Here is a 24,508-nt window from a genome sequence, read left to right on the forward strand (position 1 = left end):
ACTTATGTTAACACTAGTTTTCTAAATGGAATAACTCATTAAAATGCTCTCTCCAGCATTTCACTCACCCTCTGTCCGTCTATTTGTGTGTCTGTCCTCCACTAGCTTTCTGCCAAATAAATTTAACACCTTTGTAGCCTGCTCTCACCCTATTTTATTTCCCTCTTCTTTTAAAACAGCTCCTCACATTGCCTCCACTAAACTCTCTTGCCACTATCTATTCTCACATGAAACCTAGCATCAAACACTGATCTCATCTTAGCACACATAATTGACCAGTGACTGATTAACTCTGAATTCTTTGATGTACATGATATTTATTGTTACCTTCGGGCAAAATGAGGCTTCGCATAACCTAGGAGTTGATAAAATTGTTCCTAACTGGTTTGGTGGGAGCAGGAATAAACTACAAATGGTCATCATACGGAGGTGGATGGTTGTGGCCATTATGTCGTCTGCTTCAATAGCTTTCCCGTATCATAAATCGTTCTTCATATTTCTACACATGACACCTACCTTTATGCTTTATATCGCTGTTTTAGCATTTTTAAGCTTACGTTTTAAGGACTTCCATACTTTCCCGTGTTATGATCTACAAATTTGGATAGGTAGGATATGCACTAACTAAATACTTCATTTGGTGATAAAACCATTTAATTGTTCGCGTACTGGCTTGGCTGCCGGTCTTAATTATCATTACCAAATCCTGCAATATTCTCCCGTTATAATTAGAAAGTACTGAATATCTATAGTAAACATAACATTAATTCCTTCATATTTACCTGCAGCCCTGTTCTGAGACAATTTGTGTTTCAGGCTGAAATCTAGGTAATACAGGAGGCTACGTGGCACATCTTCCTTAGCGACATATTTTGTCTATGCTCAGTAGCAACCTCTTGTATGTCATTCGTAACGGTTTAATAATGGCATAATTTCTATTAGCATCACACAGCAAGAAAATGACTCATTGCTCACTTTTGCTAATGGGATTTTGCCATAAATGCCGTAAGTGCCATTTTATTATTCTTTGGCTAAATTTACCAAGACATTTCCTTTTTTCGTGATGCAGTCGGCAGAGTTTAATTCCAGATAGTAAAAAAATAATAATAATAATCAGGTATTATGAGCAGTCAGGAAAGTGAAGAAAAGTTGAGAACATATGTCGTAATAACTTTACTTTTGCCACTTTAGTTCTCATTTAATGTAGGGTACTAAGATTTTATACTCTGTAACCGTATTAGGATTATGAAAATGCAGTCCAGTACGCTTTTGTGCCTTTCTTGTCTATAAATGATTTTTAGCATTTGCTTTTTCACGTCATTATGTAATTTTGCCTGTGTATTTGTTTATTTATTTATTTATTTTTGTGCCCAAATATCTTAATGAGGTTTACTGTGCACAACATATCCCTTAGAAAGAGAAGTGACAAAATCTTCAAATACGACCATCAGTTCAATAATTAGTTTTTGGGATCCACTGTGTACGGCTCTTTGCTAATGGTTATGCAAGCCCAGGTTCATCTGAATGTGAACCTATACTCAGATTTTTTTTAAAATGAGGCGAAGATGCACCTAACAGATTGGTGATGACTGGCTGAATGCAACTTATTACGTGTCCGAATAACACTTAAAACCCAAATTTCCCTCTCAGATATAATTATGTTGTCAATTAATGATGCTAAAGAGTAAAAAGATTATGAAGTAATGTTGCATTCAGCCAATCATCACCAATCTGTCAAGTGCATCTTTGCCTCGATTTAAAAAAAAAAAAAAAAAGAGTGGACTGCAGAAAACCAGTCACTTTAAACGGTTGCTTCCAAAGGTATTTAGCTGAGGTTAAATTGAAGGACTTGAGTGTTGTGATAGTGTGGTGCTTAAGGTGAGTGTGTAGCTGTGTGGAGGGTTGAATAACAATGTGGTTATGGTGGAATGTTTGTAGCCTAACTTGTATATTGTGTTGGTATCGTAGCAGGAAAGGGTGGTGACAGCATGGCATTGTACCTAGGTGTTTTCTTGTCTCTGGGTAAGGTAGTTTATAATGCGTGTATGTCTGGTGGGGGTTCATGAAGGATGCTGTCTGGATGAAGGTCTTTGATGGCTGTGGTGCCTATGTGTTTATGTATGTGTGTTTGTGAATTGTGGTGTTGGGTGAAGGAGAAAGAATGTTGCTGAGATTCTCTGCTTAGTGATGGAAGGTTGTTCGTCTCTTATTTCTTTGCGGAGGGGGATGATGTAGTTACAAGGGTGAGATGGATCTGGAGCTGAAACAATGAACTGTATACTTTCACATTCATATGATCTTTCATTGGAAGTTTTAGTTGTTGTTGTTGTTGAGGATGGCTTATAATTGTGGTCCTGTATCGTGTTATTATTATTAAGGATTTGTTTTGTGTGTGTATGTGTTATTGTTTTAAGTTTATCTCTTTTTTGTGTTGGTTAAGATTGGAGCCAAACTATCAGCGTAATATCCAGTTTCTCAAACGAATTGTTTATATATACGGTTTTCAGGGATTCTCTCTGTTGTCCATAGGTAGAGCCTGTCAGTGCCTTCAAAGCATCGAGTTTACGGGATGCCTTTGCATTATTTTTTAATAACAGAACAGAGGAAGGAAAATCAAATAAAATATAATAAAAAAATAATCCATACACAAGATTATTGGTGCCCTCCATTCATAAAATAATTAAAAAAATCTCCATACAGCACACCACAGAATTAGGCTCATATACATATACGAGTATCTATCTATCTATCTATCTATCTAAACAAGTGCACATCAGGACACTTCATGCCTGTTTATAATCAGTTACAAACCTACTCAGATAAGATCAGTCAGAACTTTGGCTTACAGAGTACTAAATGGGAACAGTTACATTATTAGGCTGCCATGTATAGGTTAAATAAAATTCCTAGCATACAACTCGATGTCTTGGAGAACTTCTTTCACTATACTCGTATCACTAAACTAAGAGAAGGGCTTAGAGGAGGTTGGAGGCAAGAGAGAAGTCAGCGCTCAACCTCTTGCCGCTGTTGATGTATCACAGTAGCCACGCCTCATTTTCCTCCACAGACCAATGACCATGTCTTACAGCAGGATATTAGCTTCTTCCAACGCCCAATAATCTCTTTGAGAGGGTGGTCTGTATATCTATCTATTGTCAAACGCCTTAATCCCGCAATGGGTGGTCACAAACAAGTCGCCTCCATGTCGCCCTGTCCCCCGCCATTTCACTGCCCTGCTCCCAGCAACCCCCCCCCCTCATGCAGGGTGGTCATGCAGGTTATTCAGCTGGGGTTGGCTGTTGCATTCTATGGGATGGTCATCATCGCTTGGGTTCGTCTTCGCCCCCTTTCTCTCGTTGTAATTCAATGCAGGTTGACCTTTATCATCGTTGATACACCGTACTTCAAACTGGGTCACAGCTGAGTCAACACAGGGGTCAGCCAAGATAAGCTACGGCTGAGATCAACATTGCCCCGGATGGTTCTCCAGAACATAACCTCACACAAAGGTCAGTGCCCTGATAAGTGGCCGGGAAGTGGCTAGTAACAACACACACAAACACTGAAAGAGCAGTGCAGTACTGATTGCCTTAGGTAGATTTAATAGGCCTAATTAATATCACTGTTACTACGTATTAATTATGTACTCTATTAGATATTTCGTAGATGCCACAGTGATTTTCATGAAAGTTCCAATCTTCCAAAGCTCGTAAGTTCAAAGCTCGTAAGTAGAGGAGCAACTATGTACGGTATTTTGTTCGATGTCCATTAGGGCAAGGATCTGATTTTCTCGGTCAAAAACATTTCTAAACGCATATGGTGTAGTTCTTGGTGCCAAATATAAATATCTTAAATCATTACAGCTTCAGCGAATCAATTAGAGCAATTAGGGTCTGCAAACTCGTTGGTTGAAGAGGCTTTTAAATTTGTCCTTCTTACCAGTTTACTTTTATATCTGGTACATTTATATATATATATATATATATATATATATATATATATATATATATATATATGTATATGTATACTGTATCTCTCTCTCTCTCTCTCTCTCTCTCTCTCTATATATATATATATATATATATATATATATATGAATCAGTACCATCTATTCAGGCATGAGGTGAGATACAGACGTCTTGAAAAGAGTCCCATATCTTGCTGCTGTGGTCCATAACAATGATAGGATCATGGTATTATAGATTCTGTTATTTGCATAAAACGATAAAGTTCCTCATCTTGAACTAAATGTCATAGTGTGTTTAATCTTTTGGTATATGTTAGGAATGTGTTCCAAAACATTACTTTTTTTTTTTTATTACAGGTAGTGTATGTTAAGGAAAATGAGTACATTAGCTTTTCAGGTAGCACTAGAACCTTAATAATTTTTTTTTGTAATATATTGTGGTCTTAGCTCCAAGAAATAGTTAATAAAAAGTTAAAATATGCAATTGGTACAGCTTATTGGGAATAATCTGTAAGTCAGATTTAAAGGTGGCAGGAAATGATAACAGGTAATCTTTTTATCATATGTCGGGCACTTTCTTGAAAAAACAAACACAAACAAGTGGTGCCAGGCAAAACAAACCTTGCCCGGTAGCAGTTATTTTATTGCTGTTAAATACTGAAATGGAACTGCCATTTAGTGTCAATAAACAATTAAAGTGTAGCTTATCTGTAACTTCAACCGATTTCAAGATATAGCCCTCTGAAAATCCGTGACCTTGAATTGGACCTTTCAAGGGCACTCAATTACCTCCAAAACTGAATCACTACCTTTTGGGACCAGTGCCCACATATCCTAAAAGATTCATATAATTTCATTCAGCCGATTTTCCGTAATGTTGCTATCAAACAAAAATAAAAATAAAAACAAAGAAATTAGACCAAAAACAATACCTCGCCGGAGTCTGTCCCGGGAGAGGTAAAAAGCAGCACACGATAACTAACATTCATCTCAACCCCTTCATTAAGGTGACGAGCATTTCATTTTATACTGCTATCCCCAGGCGTCATTTCGTAAGGGGGTGGGGGTTAGCAAATAGCAATGATTAGCCCCTTCACATCTACAGATCTTTCCTAAGTTCCATAAATTCGTCAGTGGTTGCTTGAGCATGGGAAAAAAAAAAAAAAACGAAAAAGACGACCATAATGAAGGGATTAGTAGGGCCTGCATCTGATGATTTTATTCAGGTTTAGAAAGGTGTCTAGTAATATACAGGGTAACCCTTTACAAGCTGTTTCGTTCATGTTTTTTCTGTGGAGAGAGTTGAGAATGAGACTGGCTAGGAGAATGGTGTGTGTGTGTGTGTGTGTGTGTGTGTGTGTGTGTGTGTGTGTGTGTGTATAGTGGAGGGGGAGATCGAAGATGAGGTGGAGTCAGGTGGTGAAGAGGCATATGAATGAGGATAGTGTGAGTTGCATGAAGGACAGTCTATTGGCGGAGGACAGGTTGACAGGGAGGCCTTCAGCTTATGACCACCCCTTCTGGGATCAAGGCACTGGATATTGGTAAAGTTTTAATGAGGCGAGTAAACAGTCCCTAATAATGTAGAATTAAATGACTAATTCTGTATTCTTGAGCAAAACATTAATCGTAATTCAGTTTCTCGCTTATTAACAAAATTAATTGAGGACGAGAGTGGTCTGTAACTCAAAACGTTCGTAAGACAAAATACAGTAGGTCCTTGGGATAACTAGGTAAAATAATTGTATATTATAACTAGCCTACATGTAACAAGCTGAAAGTCTATTACTGCGTTAACTGCTTCAACTGAATCAAATAATTAATACTTTTTTTTTTTTTTGTGGTGTACAGAAATTTGCAGATATCACGGAAATATATAACACACTGTCTCTAAAAACTCCCCCCCTACCAAACTTTGTAACTCGAAAGATTTTAAGTTGGGGATGAATATTCACACTTCATTATAAATCAGGGATGTATTCTAAAATTAAATACACTTTTCCAAACAACTTGTGCTGCAAACTGGGGAAAACTTGCAAGTCAACTTTGTAATGAACTCCATGCAGCTTTAAACCCCTGGTAACATCTATATTTTATTCCTGCTGCTGACGGACTGCTTTCCATATCTGGCAGTAGCCACGAAAGAATATAAAGTGTGACATTGGAGTTGTTTTATTTATTGTAGCCCCAGACTCATATAGACGTGAACTTGGTGGACTGCAGGCTGAAGCTACCCTGCTCCTGCTATCCATCATCCTCCGGGATGAGTGGTCCCCCAGAAATGTCCCCCCAGACCGGTCAGCCTGGAGGAACGTTCTCCGGACCTCCTTTGTCTACTACCCCGGAAGGGAGCCTGGATAGCATCCCTTGGACCTGCCAGGCAGAAGAAGTGTCCCCTGGACCTCCTTCCTCTGCCCTGGAGTGGAGATCTGGCAGGGTCTGCCACCTGTCGTCCCTCCTCCATTACCCTGGAGGCTCCCTCTGAGTGCACAGTCTCTGGCTCTGCCCGCCTCTCCAGAGGCCAAGCGAGATGTCCCTACTGCTCCCCTTCCTCTATAAAGGGTGGAGACTGCTCCCCAACAAGGCCCCCATCGGAGAGTACCTGGAGTGGACCCATTATGAGCCTGGGAGTCCTGTCCCTGCAGCCCAGCCCCCAATGCCCCCAGGAGCTGACGGACTCCCCTAAGGCCCCCCTTCCACACTGGGCTGCCACCTGTATGTACTTGCAACCTAGCCCTCTGTTCACCCCGGCACCCACCACCTGCGCCACCAACACTGTGTAACACTCGTGCCCAATCCATAGTGCTACAGCCCCTGTGGAAACCCCAATCCCCCCCAGAGTGTCCTGCCCCTGTGTAATACTGTAACCCCTCCCTGTAACGTGTCATAGACCCCTGGGCACACACATTCCCTGTGTAGTATTTGTACTCTGTCCCTGTGCAATGTTTGCAACCCCTAGCATCGCCCCTGTGTGTGATCTATTATGTTGTGCACTACACCCCTGTGTAATACTGTACCCTATGTGTCATATCAACACCCTTGTGTAATATTTGTGACACTTGTATATCACTGTCCCTGTTTGACACTTACTGTGTGTAATATTGCACCCACACCTCTACGCCCCAAATGTAATGTCACGACCCCTGTGTTATAATTGTGGTAACCTACAGTGTCATAGTCCTATGGGATACCTGTCTCCCTTTTGATATATGTAGTGTTGTGCAACAGACCATACTTGTCATCTATAGTGTTGTGCAATATACCATACTTGTGCCATACAGGTAGTGTTGTGCCATATACCATACTTGTACCATATATAGTGTTGTACATATACTAATTGTGTAAAGTCCACTGTATTTATTTATAAGGTAATATACGTGTAAGATGGCTTAGCCCGTGTTTGAGTCCTATCCCTTGCTTGCATGCTCTAGCCCGGTCCAGAACAAAAGAACCCAAGTACGTGCCTGTATCTGAGTCCGAGGAGTTGGACCCAGAATACACTGCATTAACACCAAAAATATTTTGAAGAGATGCTACATATGCACTGAACCACCTGACAACCCTGCTTCGATACCACCTCATGTCACATGAACAACAAGCGCAGGGTTGCAAACTCTGCAGTTTTCCTGCAGAATTGGGCTAGTTTCGACAGCCTGCCGCGGGTAAATTTGGGCAGTCGTGGGTTCTCAGTGTTTGGGCTGTTTTCAGTGTGCTTCTGTTGCTTCCTAAATCGTTTCAATTATCGAAAATGAACGTCAGAAAAATAAATTGGAATAACAATTGAGTCGATATACTGTAAATTAAGAATATATTTGTTATGCAGCATGTTCAAGGCACAGAACACAAGCACGAACTTTGGTTCTTTTGTTCAGGACCGAGCAAGAGCATGTAACAAAGGAATAGGGCTCAAACACAGGCTAACCAGTCTTACACGTATATTACCTTACAAAAATACAATGGACTGCACAATACATGTAACACAATACAACACTAATTGATACACAAGTGGAACAGAAAGACTAAATCACAGGTAGGTGCAGGTGGCATCCAGGTGTGGGAGGGGGGCCTTCTGGGGTGCATTCTCAGGAGAGGCGCTCATCTTGGGCTGTGTAGTCCGGCATCTGGTGTGGGCTGAAGGGTGGCATTGTGGGTGGCCCTTTCCTGGTGGGGCCCTTATTAGTGTGGTGGCCCTCGGGACTGGAACCAATTAGAGCCAGTAGGCGTGCTGCTTGGTGCCTGCCCTTGACTGTGGTGGGAGTCCTGGTGGAGGGTCTGGGATGGTCCTGGCGCGAGGTTGTCGGGGCACCCCTTGAGGGTCGGAGGCTGCGGTCTCATCGGTAAGGGAAGGCTGTCAGGAGCTGCCTGCAGCTGCTTGCTCCTGGGAAGTCCAACAGCTGCTGGGGCGTCGAGGGTCCGGCTGCAGGGACAGGATGCCCAGGCTCATGACAGGTCCAATCCAGACGTCCACCAAACGGAACTCTGTAGGGAAGCTATCTCCACCCTTACTGGTATGGCAGGAGCGTTAGGGGCATCTTGCTCGGCCCCTGGAGGGGGGGGCCGAGTCAGGGATGCTGCCTTTGGTGGGACCCTCTGGGGTAGTGGAAGAGGGAAGACCGGTGGTCATTCCCTCAGCTTGGCAAGTCCGATGGACATTGCCAGAACTCCACTTCGGGGCAATGTTAGAAGATCCGGTGGATGCCCCCTCTGCCTGGCAAGTCTGGTGGACGTTTCCAAAGCTCCCTCCCGGGGTAGTGGAGGAAGGAAGTCCGGTGGACTTTCCTCCTGCCCAGCAAGTCCAGTGGACGTTACTGGGGCACCTCTTATCCCGAGGGCAGCAGGAAGAGAAGGTCCGATGGATGTTCCTGGGCTGCGTTAAGTCTGGTGGATGTTACCGAGGTCCCTCTGCCGGGGGAAGATCACAGACGAGGGGAATCCGGTGGAAGTCCCCTCTATAGCAGGTCCGGTGGACGCTACCAAGGCTCTGGTCCCTTCCCTGGGACGACAGGTGGGGGAAGTCCGATGGACGTTCCTCTGACGGCAAGTCCAGTGGACGTTACTGTGTCCCTGCTCCCGTAGGTGGGTGGCAGAAAAGGGAGATCTGGTGGACATTCCCTCTACAGCAAGTCAGGTGGACGTTACTGTGCCGCTGCTCCCCTTGGGGTGTGTAGGACTGGGAAGACCAGTGGTCATTCCTCCTCTAGTGGCAAGTCCAGTGGACGTTACTGAGGGCCTACGTGGGACTGTAAAAACAAGTCCCACCCCGAGTCTGGTGAGTGCTGTCCTGTTTGGAGGGTAAGGCACCTGGGAGATGCATTTCCTGCTGGTCTGCTGGGTGGAAGAGGGGCATATAGTAGCGGGGGACGTGGGCCGGTGTGGCTCGGGACCCCTGCGCGCCTCCCCGGGATCTCCTCCTCGGGTGGGTATTTCAATATTTATACACTATAATACGATATATTATATCTTCTATTCCATATAGCTCAAAAGTTTGATTAAGTTTTAAAAAAGTTTAAAAGGATACAAAAAAATAGTTTGAAAATACGATTAAATTTTGATTAAAATGGTGCTTCAAAAAGTTTGATTGAAAAAGTTTAAAATGGGTCAGAAAAAACGAGTGAACATTGCTGATTACACTGGTGACTAATCCTCAGCATCATAGGGATGGCATGAAAACTTCCGTTATTACACGTACTTTTTGATTCTCTAATTCTTAGAAAGAAGCCAATATCGACCTATCTCCAAAGAAAGGACGTTCCTCTGATCCCTCTGATTACAGACCAATAGCTATCACATCTTTTGGAAAAGCATCAGAGATTGTCATTAATAAGCACATTATTAAACATCTTGAATCCAACAACTTAGTAATAGACAGTATGGTATTCGCCACGAATGATCCACTGTTGTTATAGTCATCTCTCTACTAATACCATCCATCAGTCACTTGACTAACATGGTGAAGCCCATGCAATAGCCCTTGATACTTCTAAAGCTTTTGGCAGATTGTGGCACCATTGCCTGTTATCCAATCTCCCTTGCTACCATCTGTCATCTTTTGTCCCATTGCAACCAAAAGGTGAGAATAAAGGTAGAGGATGTATACTCTAATTTTCACAAAATTAATGCCAGCGTGTCAAAAGGATCAATCCTCGCTCCAACCCGGTTCCTCATTCATATTAATCTCGTCTGTCACCCCAAATCCCCCCCTCCTTTTTTTTTTATGTGTCCGACTCTGGGCATAGGCTTCACAGCCTATTCCCAAGGCCCAGTAGTCCTCCTACACACCATACACCTCTACATGTCACCACTTCGGTGCTAACACCCACCATCCATATTGAATACATGCTAGGGTTGTCTTGTACAGGACTGGTGTATTGGTATTAGCGGAGGTGTTTTTACGACATGTCAGCGGGTCTTCTGGTAGATCAGTAAAGTCTGCTTTTATGAAATTCAAATCTTTAAACTGTTTCCTGCCCCAGCGGGGATTTGAACCTGGGTCCGGTAGGACTGCAGGCCACCCCTCTACTGATTGAGCCACCGCCTCCCCCCATATGCAGATGACTTAATGTCTCACAGCTCCTCATTCACAAAGTTTGATATCTCTAACTCCCAACTCTGAAATCACTGGCTAGGGACAAAATAACTCCCATTTAATGCTAGAAAAACAAATATATCCAATTCACTAATAGACGGGTATTGCCTGATTCCTACATTACTTTCACTGCAGTCAGTATTCTTATCTGTAAAAGTACTGAAATTCTGTTTTCTTTAACAATACTCACAGTTGGACCTCCCATAATATCACTTACTATAATTTGCATCATAGAAACTTGGATTATGTTATACAGAAACCGTGACTTCTTTACTGACGAACAGTTAGCTGTAATTTACATGTCATGTGCTCACCCTTGTGAAGTGGATATGGAGTGGTTACACTAAAGCAACTGGACAAACAACAAAGCTATAAGAGTTATTAATAACCCAGCAATTATAAATGAACGACCTCCCCTGTAGTTAGTACAGAATGTTGCCTCCTTGCATTATCTAACATACTTTTGTGGCATATACACAAACGAATTGCATCTATTATGCCACCTCTCCACGCCTTCCCCCGTCCCACACATATGTCTGGTAGTGCTTATGACTAGTGTGTCACACTGCCATATTGCAGAACTTATGCCTTTCAGCATTAATTTGTTCCCAGAACTCTATCTCTTTGGAACTCGTTTCCCCAGAATAGTTTCCCCCCAAACTTCAACCTACATCAGTTAAAGTCCAACTGTTACAGAATTTTCATGAATAGAGGACACCAGTAATATAGTGTATTGATTTTTTTGTAATTTGTTTTTCCCTGTGTTTTTTTTTTCTTTTTTTAATCTATAAAAAAAAAAAAAAAAAAAAAATCAACACGTTGCTGTAAAAGCAGGGGGACCAGTAAAGCACTTAAATAACATTAAATGACTTGTCCAGTAAAGCACTTAAATAACATTAAATGACTTGTCCAGTAAAGCACTTAAATAACATTAAATGACTTGTGAATACATAGCCTATTTGTTGTACTGTCTGTTTTCCCCTCACAATCATCGCGAGTTTATTTTCCTTCTTTTTCGGTTTATATCTTTCAGTTATTTCAATCCTTATCCATTTCTATCAAAAATAGCCGTCAGAATCTCAATTGAAATCCAAGTTCTTTATTCCCCCTCAAAATATTCGCTGCTGTGGTCTGTAGTTTAAGCGAGTTATGCTTGAGCATAGTAAGGTCGTCTGAAACAAACCTCAGATTAAAGTGGAAATTAGGTTATTCCCAGCCAGACAAACAAGTTTCAGTTGCAAGGTTCAGATGTATCGAAAGCTTTTGTAGCAATTGTATTATCTAACATATGATTATGTCTACAGGTCCTGAATATCAGTACCGTATAGCACACACAAGGTTAGGACTATAATAAGTGTAGTAGAATGGATGAGATTACTATAGTAGACAAGGAGGTAGTAGAGTGGACATGATTGTAGCACATTGGACATGAAGGTCTTAAAGCTGAGATTAGAACCATAGACATGAGAGAAGTACAAAGGACATGAGGGTAGTTCAAAGGACAGGAGGATAATGCACTAGACATGATGGTACCACGTTGAACATAAAGGTAGCACAGTAGACATGAGGGTTCTTACAATGAACATAGAAGTTGTACAAGACATGAGGGCTGTATATTAGAGATGTGAGTAGTACAGGAAGCATGGAGGTAGTACCATCCAGCACATAAGGATAGTAAAACAGACATGAGAGTAATGCATTAGATTTGAGGTTAATACAGTAGCCATGTGATGGTAGATAGTGGCAATCAACATCCTTTCACTTGATGTAGTGCTGCCTCCTACTTCCTTCTTTACCATTCATTGTCAATGTTTGCCCTGCTCATTGCCGCTTTCGCTCATCTTTCCGGTAATTTTGATTTCCTGTAACACAGAAAACAATTTACAAGGCTGGGTGGAAACCATTTACCAAACAACGAGGATGTATGGAGACTTCTTTTGTGCCCCTGTTGACTGGGAACCAAACCTCCACATTCTTCCCCGCATCTCGTTTTGACAAGGCGTTGTTCACTACAGGGGAACTTCGGTTCAGTGCAAAGGGTGGCGCTGCAGGAAGGTTGGTTGCCTGCGGCTGATGAGTCTGCTTGGCCAGACGAATAGGGGTTACTTCACGACAACAAAAATAAGAACAACAACAACAGTAGCCATGATGGTAATACATTAAACATTATAGCTGATGAACATAGGGAAATGCTGTCCAGAACATAGTGGTGGCATAGTTGTTATTGGTTGAGCACTATGCCACAGTCCACCACGGTGACTTTCGTAATGTCACTGTAGTTTACTGCTTCCCTCACCACCTCCAGTCCGCTCTCCACCTTACCAAACACATTATGCCATCCGTTGTCATTTTCAGTGTCCCTGGTGACTATGAGAAACCGAGCACCATAGGTAGCAGTATCACACTTTCCCAAGCATAGTGTCCCTGCCTTGCCTGACTGCGGGTACTGCGCCCCGGTGAGAGGCAGTAGTGGTGCTCCACCCTTTTTGTCATAGTCACCACCCAACACACGCTCACCTGGCTTGTCCTTGTTAAACACCTTGAGCAATGTAGTGTTTCGGTAGGAGTGGCCGCGCTCGCCGGTGCAAAGCAGTACAAACTGCCTTGACCTAGGCGTGTCGGGGCTCAGCCGTATGTGGACCCGTCCTCTTGTTGATGCCCCCCACCCCAGGTCCAGGAATGCCAGGGTGGAGGAGGGGTCCACGACCCTCACCGCTTCACTCACCTGCACAAAACAACAGCGTCAGCCACGGAGGGAAGAGAACAAAGAGCGGCAGAGAGGTAAAGAGGAAGAAGATAACATACAACAAGCTGAGAAAAGGAGGAGGCATGGAAAATGGAAGGATAGGAAAGGGTAAGAAGGGTAAACAAACCACATACATTACAGGAAGAGTATGTGACAGGAATGTTGGAGGATGTCAGAGCACGAAGGCAGGAATGGGAAACGGAAGGAGAGAAACCGGAGAAACAATGAATTAAAGGGAACTGGAGGAAGGAAAGGCGGGAAAGAAAAAAATAATTGCAAAAGTCGAAATAAAGACGAGACTGATTGCAGGGAGTACACACAACACATAAGGACAGTTTGACAGGATTAGCCTGTAAGCAAAACGAGAAAAAGGGTGGAGAAAAATAGATTAAAAAAAAATGGGAGGAAGTAGTGAACAGAAGGGCTGGTAAGGGAAGAGAGAAAAAAAAAAGAGGGAAGAACTGTGTGGAGAGTTGCTGGGGTGAGGGTGGAGAATAAAGAGTGTTAATTGAAGGAAGCACAGAAGGCAACATAAGTGAGCGTTTTTGGATAAATGGGAAGAAAATGCAGAGATAAGGAAGAAGTCATAAAGCACAGTGAAGTATGAAAGAGAGAGAGAGAGAGAGAGAGAGAGAGAGAGAGAGAGAGAGAGATAGAGAGAGAGAGAGAGAGGAATAAAAATGGAATGAAGAGGAAAGAAGAAACAGAGAAAGGAATGAATTATAAATAAAATGGGGACCCAACTTACCGTAGCAAGTCATATGTGTCGGTCTTAATCTGGGCATTCTTCAGTCCTAACGTTGGTGTAATTACAAAATTAGTAGTTATTTATTGTTTTATTTAAAAGTTGTACGGATTGCATGAGTATGAAGTGTCCCTCATATTAATTATTTCCGTCGTAGTGAACTGCCGTCAGTGCCATGGATGAAAAATATCTATATATTGTGGGGGTCAGTTTGCACACACATGTCGTGGCCAGCCAGTTCTACTGTATACGTTCAAGCCATTTCTATGGGGCCTGAAGATTGACTGATCCGTGTGGCCGAGACACTCCACTTTGTCAATGAAGAGGTGACTTGCCCACTCCCAGTACTTAATGCATTGATGTAGATGTGGAAAGCTTCCTGAGTGCAGAGGGGAAATGCATATGTAAATAGTGCTGTAGTGGCTGTGATTGGGGGTGAGAGTGTTTGTCACTGAGGGAACTCCATATATAGTATCACATGAACATACTACTGCAGTTGCAAGTGTCTACCACTCCCATCCATCCAATGGGACTGACCCTGGTTGGTATGACTGGTAGGTGCACGCTCTGTCAGAATGAATGCCAGAGGCTTCAAATAATAGTTAATGGTCTTAATGTACACTACAGAGCGTACTAAAAATTCACTATATCAATATCTTTAGACAGCACCTGTAAAACTAAATCAGTGTGACATTCCTGTCTTTCTACTGATCACCAGTACACAAAGGGACCATCTTTGTTGCCCTTCATAACGGATATTTAAACTTCAAAACCATTCATTAAAACCATCAAAATATCACTATTATTCTATTGTCAGAAATTTCTGGATACTAGTATAAATACCGTTAAGACAAGCACTCAGCATTTCTCCTTAATAATTATTCAGTGTAACATACCTTCACAATGCAAAGAGAACCAAGAAATGGAATGCCGTCAGCATTTAGCTGGCTATGCTAAACAGGCTGATGAAAAAGAGGCCAATAAACGTTTGCCTTTTAATACATTTCAGATAAAAAAAAATTTTCATTCGTAAAAGTTTGCACTGCAATAAAAGAATAATGTCTTTAGAGTGGAATTGAACATTTAGCTGTAGTAATATATTTTTTCAATTAGAGTTTTTCACTTGGTTTAAAAACTTGCCCAAGTATTCAACTCCTGATGGCACGTCTCCTGGCTGTCACTTAGGGTGGACTTTCCCTTGTATTCACCTCCCTCCCTGTACTCCACTGCACTAGAGGTACTTTATAGCCATCACCACTAATACCTGTGACATCCCTACCACTGCCAATGCCATCTTCAGTCACCTTGCCTGTACTCTTATATCCCCTCCTCCCTTCAGCTGAATAACAGATCGGAATACACAAACTGCCACTGGATCACCCTCAGTGACCTCGATTATTCGGTATAGCTTACATGTTCATTCTGGCCACAATCCATTTTCATTTTGCAAGAGGCATTATCATCCCCTCAAAAGCGTCTGCAGCCGTGATTTCATTAAAGATGTAGAACTGGCCCAGTCCCATCCCCTTCATCCTGTGAGGGTACTGGCCACAGTCTCCAACCCTGCATCTTCAATCATCCACCTTCACAACCATTCTAAAAGATCATCTCCCCTGTTTTACCTCGAAGAACCTCCAAGTACTTTTCTCTTTGAAGAAAATCTCTTTTTGCTGCCCTCTAAAATGAACACCAGTGCCCAGTCCCACAGTCTACTGGTGAGTGTTTAAATCCAACCGTCACTTCTTTCACAACATAAACTGGCTCCTCGCCACATACGGCTCATCCCCGTCATCCAGACATTTTCTAAATCATCAGTTACCTAAGCAGGTTCTATCTTATCATTTTCAGTGTTACATCTGTATTCTATAGAGAGATGAGTAGAATGGTGGCTGAACAGAGCTGGGTGCTGTTGACAGAAGTGTTACTGAACGGTACAGGGATCTCAAGAACAATCTGTTGAGAGTTACTGATTTTATATGTGGATGGACAAGGGGCCCTCCAAGACATAAGGTAACACGATGATGGGATGAGGGTGTAGATGCCACAGTTAAGGATTGATTGATTGATTGATTGAAAATAATTAAAATCTGGCGGCGCAACTGCCAGGGTCATATGCCGCCGGATGACAAAGTAAAAGACACGGCAAAATAGAAAGTGCCTATTCAAAATAAAGTTAATATCTGTTAGTAGGAATAAAACACTAAAAATAATAAAAGAATAGTTTATAAAATAACAATTACTTATAAAAGTGGAAGGAGGCCCGCCTCCTGAAGAAAACTAAAAACATCAGTAAAATCATTAGAGGCCTCACCAAGCATCGAGGACAAACAGTAGGCACCATCTGCCCCGCCATGCCTATGAAGGAACCTCTGACTCAGGTTCCCCAGACTAGGACACTCGACCAGCAAGTGACGGACAGTAAGGGGAACAAGGCAGTCATCACAGTACGGTTGAATCTCACCACACATGAGGAACCCATGTGTAAGCCGAGAATGCCCAATGCGAAGCCTAGCAAGAGCCACCTCCAGTCGCCGAGACATAGAGGGAAGAACCCTTGGCACAACCACTCTCTGAAAGATTTCTTTTAGTTTATTGTGAGAAACACCATCCCAGTGTCTCTGCCAACAAGTACGAATTGCGTACCGCAAGTAAGGTGTTACATCAGAAACAGGAAGTGGGTAGTCGGTTGGGGGCTGTTGAGAAGATGCAGCTTCAGCTAAAGTATCTGCCCTCTCATTGCCCACCACACCAACATGTGCAGGAACCAAACAGAAGTCTACACGGCGACCACGACGGCCAAGAAGAAAAAGCCATTCTAAAATTGATAAAACCAATGGATGGGATGCATTAAAAAGACTCCAGTGCAGACAAAGCACTATGCGAGTCACTAAAAATCACAAAAACGGATTGGGGGAGAGTAAAAATGATTTTAAGAGCATATAAAATTGCAGTCAGTTCTGCTGAATACACTAAAGTAATGCCAGGAAGGCTACTGCCCCTACTAAAGGAAGGGAAGACAACACCAAATCCTACTCCAGTATCAGTCTTAGACCCGTCCGTGTAGACGGGGACAGAGCCCTCATGAATGGAGGCATGTTCTAAAAAGAGAGAGAGGGACACCTGAGAGGGAAGTGAGCCTTTTTTTTCAACAACGGACCTACAGAATGTCACGCGAGGGAGTAACCAAGAACCCACCCTTGGGATCCGATGTGGACAAATTGCCAGTCTCGGGACAGAGAGGGTTAGCATAACAGACTGGACCCTGTAACCAAATGGCTTTGGGAAATTAGGACGGGTCTCGAAAACAGAAGATCGGGAATCCTGGGAGACAATGGCACAAGAAATTGAGTCTGGAATGCGGTGAAGACGATACGAACACCTCATCATTAGCAACTGGCGTCGCAAGTCCAAGGGGAGTACAGCATCTACCAACAAACTTGGAATTGGGGATAATCTGAATGCCCCAGTTGCCAGACGTACACCAGCATGATGCACAGAATTTAACAACTGGAGGCGGGCATCTGTTGCAGAGGAGTAGACCTCACACCCATATTCAAGTTTAGGAAGAATAAGAGACCTATGCAAGAGGAGGAGGGTCAGACGGTCAGCACCCCAAGAGGTATGAGCTAAAACCCTCAAAAGACTCAAAGCTTTAAGACAAGCCACCTTAACAGAACGAATATGAGGAACCCAGGTTAGTCATCTATCAAACAGAAGACCCAGAAACCACGTCTCTTCCACACAGGATATTCTCCTACCATAGAGATACAAGTCAGGGTCTGGGTGGACTCCTCAAAGACGACAAAAATGTATAGCCACTGTCTTTGCTGAAGAAAAATGAAAACCGCGTGTTTCTGCCCAGTCAGAAATTCTATTGAGAGCCAGCTGCAACTTCCTCTCTATCAGAGACATTCTAGATGCAGTGAAGGAAATCGAGAGGTCATCGACATATAGTGATCCTCGTACACCATCAGGAAGTACACTGATGACGCTGTTAATGGCTACAGCAAACAGAGTAACACTAAGGGTACTCCCCTGTGGTACTCCATCTTCTAATGGTTGGGCATTAGAAAGCACTCCTCCCACTTACACCCTTAAAATTCGGTTAGATAAAAATTGTTGAATAAAAATAGGCAAGCATCCATGAAGACCAAACTCATGAAGAGAGAGTAAAATACCATGATGCCAGGCAGTGTCATATGCCTTCTCCAGCTCAAAGAAGACCGTGACCTGGTGTTGGTTAATGGAGAAAACCTCACAGACAGAAGATTCCAAGGACAGCAGTGCATCAGAGGTAGATCGCATTGTTCGAAAACCAAACTGGGCAGGGGATAAGAAGTCACCTTTCTCCAAAAACCAAACAAGCCTAACATTGACCATCTTTTCCAGAACTTTACATATACATGACGTTAGAGAAATAGGCCGATAATTCGTTGCCTGTAGGTGGTCCTTATCTGGTTTGGGGATGGGGATAACCACAGCAACACCCCAACTAGCTGGAAACTCCCTGGAACACCAGATCTTATTAAACAGAGAAAGCAAAAACAAAAGGGACTCATCAGACAGGTGACTTAAAAAGGCATAAGGAATATCATCATAACCAGGAGAAGAGTCAGGCACTGCGACAGAGCTGCCTGGAGTTCAGAAATTGAAAATGGAACATTGTAAGGCTCTCCCCCAGCAGAGGTAAAACAGAGATCACGAGACTCTAGGTGCCGAAGGTGGCAAGCTGAAGGCGTATCCGCATCCTTCTGTGACACACTGGCAAAATGATCAGCAAGCAACTCTGCAACAGCAAATGGATCAGCCACAGTTCCACCTGCTGCAGATAAAACCAGAGGCGAGGGGGCAGTAAATTTCCCTGAAATTTTCCTTACCCGATTCCACACCTGGGTGATGGAAGTCCTCGAATTGATGGAGGAAACATAACCCTTCCAGGATGAACGCCTGGCCTCCTTTAAAACCCGCCCCATATGAGCTCGTGCCCTCCGATACGCCACTAAATACTGAGGATCCCCACGGTGACGAGTCGAGAGAAGGCGACTCGTTTGGCTTTCACTGCGTAACTGCACTCAGAGTTCCACCAAGGAATTGAACGGTTAGAAAACTGACTCTTCGTTCTTGAAATAGTTAAAAGGGCTGCTGAGTGCAACAAGTCAGTGAAATATGACACTGCCTCAGTAAGACAGCCAAACTCATTGACAGAAAGGGAAGTGGAACTTAATTCCCTGATACGTGGCCAGTCAGCCTCATCCAGAAGCCAGCGAGGAAGATGTGGCTGAGGTCCACCTACACTAGCAGTTAAAAGTAAGGGAAAATGGTCACTGCCATACAGGTCTAGCAACACATCCCAGGTAAAATCTACAACTGCATCAGCTGAGCATAAAGACAAATCAATGGCTGTAAAAGTTCCAGTCTGGTTATGGAAATAAGTCATTTTATCAGCATTGAAAATGCCCAACCCCTCATCTTCCACTAAAGAGGCCAGCATGACACCCCGAGGGTTGGCCTCACTGTTTCCCCATAGTGGATGGTGTCCATTCATATCTCTCAGTAACAAAAAGGGAGAAGGAAGGCCACGAATAAGGCGTTCCAGATCTGCCCTTTCAACAACAGCACTGGGAGGTAGATAAAGACTGCAAACTATATACTGCCAACGTAAAAACATCCAGACAGCGACAGCCTGCAGGGGAGTCGAGATGTCCATATGACTGTACGAAATATCCTGGCGAAGGAAGATAGCAGCACCTCCATGACGACCTTGACCCGGTACAGGATCAGAATAAAAGGCATGGTAGCCAGAAGGACCAGAAGGAACAGCATCACCTACCATGGTCTCCTGGATGCACATGCACAGAGGAGTAAATTGAGAAACAAGATGACAAAGTTCCTCATAGTTAGGGCATAGACCCCAACAGTTCCACTGGATGATAGAACCCATAATGGAGGAAAGATGACTAAGTGCGAGACTGTACACCTGACAAGCGAGAGGCTCTTCACAGGGGCCTGCCCAGCACCAGAAACCTGCACCCTCTGTCGAACATCCGTGGGTAAACGAGAGGCTGAGGAAGTAAGTTTTACAACACTCCTTCTTTGAGTGGGCATACCAGTTTGTTTGGAAGGTGGCTTGGAGGCTGTTTTTGAAGATGTAGGACGGCCAGTGCTCTTACCAGAAGCCCCAAAAATGGAAGTAGAGTCCACAGGACTCGAATCATTTGAGGAGGCCATCCTATCCTGCAGATCTGAAGCACGAACGAGCTGTCCAACAACATCCCCAGGTGGGGATGGGACCGGAGGTGAACTTGCTGTTTCAGATGTCGCCTGTGTAGGTCCCTCAGCCTGCTGAGCAGAGGGAAGAGGAGAGGTGTCGACAGAAGGGTCGACAACAGAGACCTTAGGTGGCCGGTCTTCATGCTCAGAGGACTCTGACGAACAACGGTGACGTTTGCCAGGTACAGGTAGAGCCTTGGGCAGACTGGATAGGACAGGAGAAGGAGTCTGGTCAACGTGGACATCGGTCATCACCACAGAAGTGTGCAAGTCATCAGCCACCGAAGTGGGGGCAGAAACAGTCACAGTAGGGGGTGCGTGAGGTTCATTTTCACAAACAGTATGAACGATAGGGACAGCATCCCGCAAAGCACTAGATGATGCAGTGGGCACTGGATTGGGTCGAGGCTGTCTCTGATACATAGGGTGGTGCACTGGTATTCCAGAAAGGACAGAAGCATAAGTAACACCAGGCTGAAAGAAGCGAGTCTGGGCTGTCTTCTTAGCCTCAGGGAATGAAACCTTCTCAAGTGTTCGAATCGATAAAATCTCTTTTTCCAGGCAGTAGCGAGGGCAGTTTTTGGAAGATACCGCATGAGGCCCCCCACAGTGATAACATTTAAGGAGTCCTGGACAGTCATTGGCATGACTTGGCCTGCCACAGGAGGTACAGACACCAGGAAGGCCAGCCTGTGAGCAGCGGCAAAATCGGCTAACATGTCCATACCCCTGGCAGTGAAAACAGCGTTTTGGAGTTGGCACATACGGCTTCACAGGAAGCAATAGCCATGCCAGTTTCACGGACCTAGGCAATGTCAATTTACCAAATGTCATGAACAATGTTGGAGTCGGGGTCAAGATCCCATCTATCTTTTTTTGAAGGCGCTCAACCTTCACCTCACCAAATGACCGCAGCTCTTCCAACAATCGTTCCTCTGAGTATCTGATGATGTCACGAGAGAAAATGACTCCCTTTCATTGGTTGAACGTTCCATGAGGAACACAGGTAACAGCAGAACCAGCAACAGAGGTCAATTTCATTAGCCGGGAGCTCTCCTCTGGGCAGGACACCCCAGTGAGGATGCTTCCATCCCCCTGGGAAGAGATCTTGGGCTCTCTTCCACAAGCTGACACTATGGCACAGTGCAGCTCAAAAATGTCAACATCTAGGACTGACCCTCCTATGGAGGATTTCAGCACCAGATACTTTGTGTACGAAGCCGGCACGAGCTCTTCTGTGCTCAACCCCAAGGCCGTACTTACCCGACGTGATCGCCTCCCAGTCGAATGCTGAGGCAAAGGAAGAAATTCACCAAGGGCCTGGTATGGCTCCAACGTGGCAATAAGGGAGTCGCCAGGGACAGAGCCAGAGTCGTCAACGAAATTTTTATTTTCAGTGGCCATGTGCTTCAAAAAAACTTCATTCCCCCACCCCTCCACCCACCATGGAGCCCAACAAGGGGAAGTCATGTGCCAGGGATAACACCACTGGTGACTCCAGAGGTAGCGGGAGAGTATATGCGGGTAACCACCGGGGGACCTAGGCAAGGGTGACTCCAGGACGATAGGAGCCACCAGGCCCCCCAGTGCCCACTTGACCCTAGCCAACGCATGACCAGCCGATTGACCTGGTCGGGCCCAACCAGGCTGCCTGTCTAGCCAGAATAAGGGACCAAAGAGGTGTATTGCTAGCTGCAGGGCGCATCGTGCAGCATCGCTCAACCTCCAGGACTCCCATCTCCCAGCATTACGGGACGCCACGCACGGCAAACACGTGGGGAGGTAATAGTCCCGCCCTAGGTGGCAAATGGGCAGGGACTAACATCACCAGCAGACCTCCTCCACCAGTGATGTAGGGGGTGCTTGGTCCACGAGGCCGACAAATGCCAAACCCTACAAAGGTAGGTATGCCTCCAAACTAGGTGGCACAGCCAACCATGCTTCAAGCCCCTCTACCACGTCAAGGTGACCCCCTGCAGTGGGGCCACAGTTAAGGAGAAAAGAAAACTTTTCCTGGAGTGGAAAAGGGGCGGTAACAGAGAGAAATACATGGCCGTCAAACGTAGGTCTTGAAAGGAGGTATATACTCGCAGAGCACAATCTGTGTCTCAGAAACTATTACTGGATAACCTAAATCATGCTGAAAGGATGAATGTGGTATTTAAGGTGGCAAATCAGATGAATCAGATGGAGAGAGGGAAAACTGGGTTATCATAGGTAAGCAGTGTGTCGAATGAAGAAGGAAAGGTAGTGGTGGACAGTTGCTGAATGAGGAGTTTGACTGGAACAGGGAAAGTTTGGAGTTAGTGAATCCAATGTTTGGGCCATGGCCTTTGATACTGCTACTGTGAGCAAAGCAATAGGCAGGATGCAGTTGGAGAAGGCGGCGAGTGTGTTTCGGTTGACTGCCGAAATGTTTAATGCCTCAAGAGATATAGGAGTGGGTTTAGTTACTAATGTGATAATTCGAGTGTGTTATGCCAGATGGCTGGCAAAAGAGTGTGATGGTAAATGTGTAGATGGGGAGGAATGATCCCCTGGAATGCGGAAATTACCGAAACCAACCTTTTAGACTGGATAATGAAGATAATTGAGAAAGTCCAAGAAGGTATGATATGGGAAAGAGAGAATATTGACGAGATGTAGTTTGGGTTATAGCCAGGCAAAAGGACCACTGTTGCCATATTCATTGTCCGACAGCTTCACGAAAATTATATTAGAAAAACAAAAAAACGGGACTGTACGTTGTTCATTAGGATTGGTGGTAAAGTCGGGAATGGGAATGCTTGGATCGAGGACTGGCTGGTTAATGTGGTTATGGCTATGTATGTAGGTGCTCACACCCAGGTGACAGTGAAGGGAGATTTGAGTGACGAGTTTTCTGTGAATGTTAATGTGCATCAGGGGTCAGTCATGAGCCCCTTATTGTTTGTCATGGTGCTTTAAGCCCTCTCACATGACTTCAGAAATGGACTCCCATGGAAGATGTAGTATGGTCATGACTTGGTGTTGATTGCAAAGAGTTAAAAGGAGAAGGAGTAAAGATTTAGGAAATGGAGAGACAGAATGGCACACAATGGTTCAAGAGTAAATGCAGATAAAACAAAAGTGATGATATCTAGGGCTTGTGGTGGCACTGTCAAAACTGGGGAGTGTGGCCATGTGCAGTTTACATGGGTGTGGGAAATAACTGTGACTTGTGCAATGTTTGAGATATGTGGGTGCATACGAGATGTAGTGGTATCAGATGTACGACGTGAAATAATGCCGATTTTGTACTGTGCAGTGTGGGTGTGTTGGAGAGAGCATGTCGAAATTATCAGGCGTGAAAGGAATGACCTTGCTGGTGAGCCTCTTGAGTGTATTTTTTTTTTTTTGGGGGGGGGGTGACATGGGTGCTGATGGTGGGGCTGGAGCTAGCTCTATGGTTAGGGCAAGGAATAACACACATGGCTTTACCTCCATGCTAAGGGATCCTTCTATGCAGCATGTGTTAGGAGTATAAAGGTGTAGGTAATGGGGCCTAGACAGTTAAGTAAGAGGATATTCGTGGCTAAAACGTACAAAAATGACATTGACTAGATGGTTGTGTAATGCATCCTTGAATGCAAGACCTGGAGGAGATAGAATTGCACTGAAGAGTTGAGGAGAACGATAGGACTTGAATATATTGGCGTTGTGTTGAGGAAGGGAATATTGAGATCGTCTGGGCATATTAAGAGGATGGAGGGTGACAGCTGGCTGTGGATGACGAGAAGTTTGAACGTCAAGGGTAGGGCTGCTAGTGGCAGACCAGAAAGACCTGAGACAAGGTCATAATAGAGTAATCTCTGGGATAAGGGACTGAATAGGGAGGCTGCCGAGATAGAGCAATGTGGAAAGTTGCCATTAGGTGACAAAGGCCGGCATATGCAAATATGCTGAAGCCTTTATAAACGAATGAAAAATAAACTAAACCATGTAGCATGGGTCAGATGGGTTCATCTACTACCACTCCTCCACCTTGTTCTTTTGTGTGCCAGTTCTTTAGTAATATCTGTAGCTCTTAGGTTAACATTCACACTTCGTCCCATGATGTGTCTTGATCTAACTCTCCGCCAAGTGTCCAGTACCTCTATTCTACACCTCACCCAATTTGCACGATTCATCATCTCTGCATGACAAAGCCATCTCAGTCTCTGCATTTCTAATGCA

At 44.1% G+C, this 24,508-nt stretch overlaps 1 protein-coding gene across 1 annotated transcript; it reads right to left on the reverse strand.

Annotated features, from left to right (window-relative positions):
• Positions 1-12,774: 12,774 nt before the first annotated feature.
• On the reverse strand, positions 12,775-21,033 carry LOC145393989 (peptidyl-prolyl cis-trans isomerase-like). Its single transcript, XM_080267961.1, has 2 exons — positions 20,923-21,033; positions 12,775-13,278 (listed from the first exon to the last, which is right to left on the reverse strand). The coding sequence occupies exons 1-2, from the start codon at positions 21,031-21,033 to the stop codon at positions 12,775-12,777; spliced, it is 615 nt and encodes a 204-aa protein (XP_080124087.1).
• Positions 21,034-24,508: the final 3,475 nt, after the last annotated feature.

The sequence above is a fragment of the Coenobita brevimanus genome, chromosome 3 (assembly GCF_032717465.1).
Source record: "Coenobita brevimanus isolate Jiangsu-jjx chromosome 3, ASM3271746v2, whole genome shotgun sequence".
Lineage (NCBI taxonomy): Eukaryota > Metazoa > Arthropoda > Malacostraca > Decapoda > Coenobitidae > Coenobita > Coenobita brevimanus.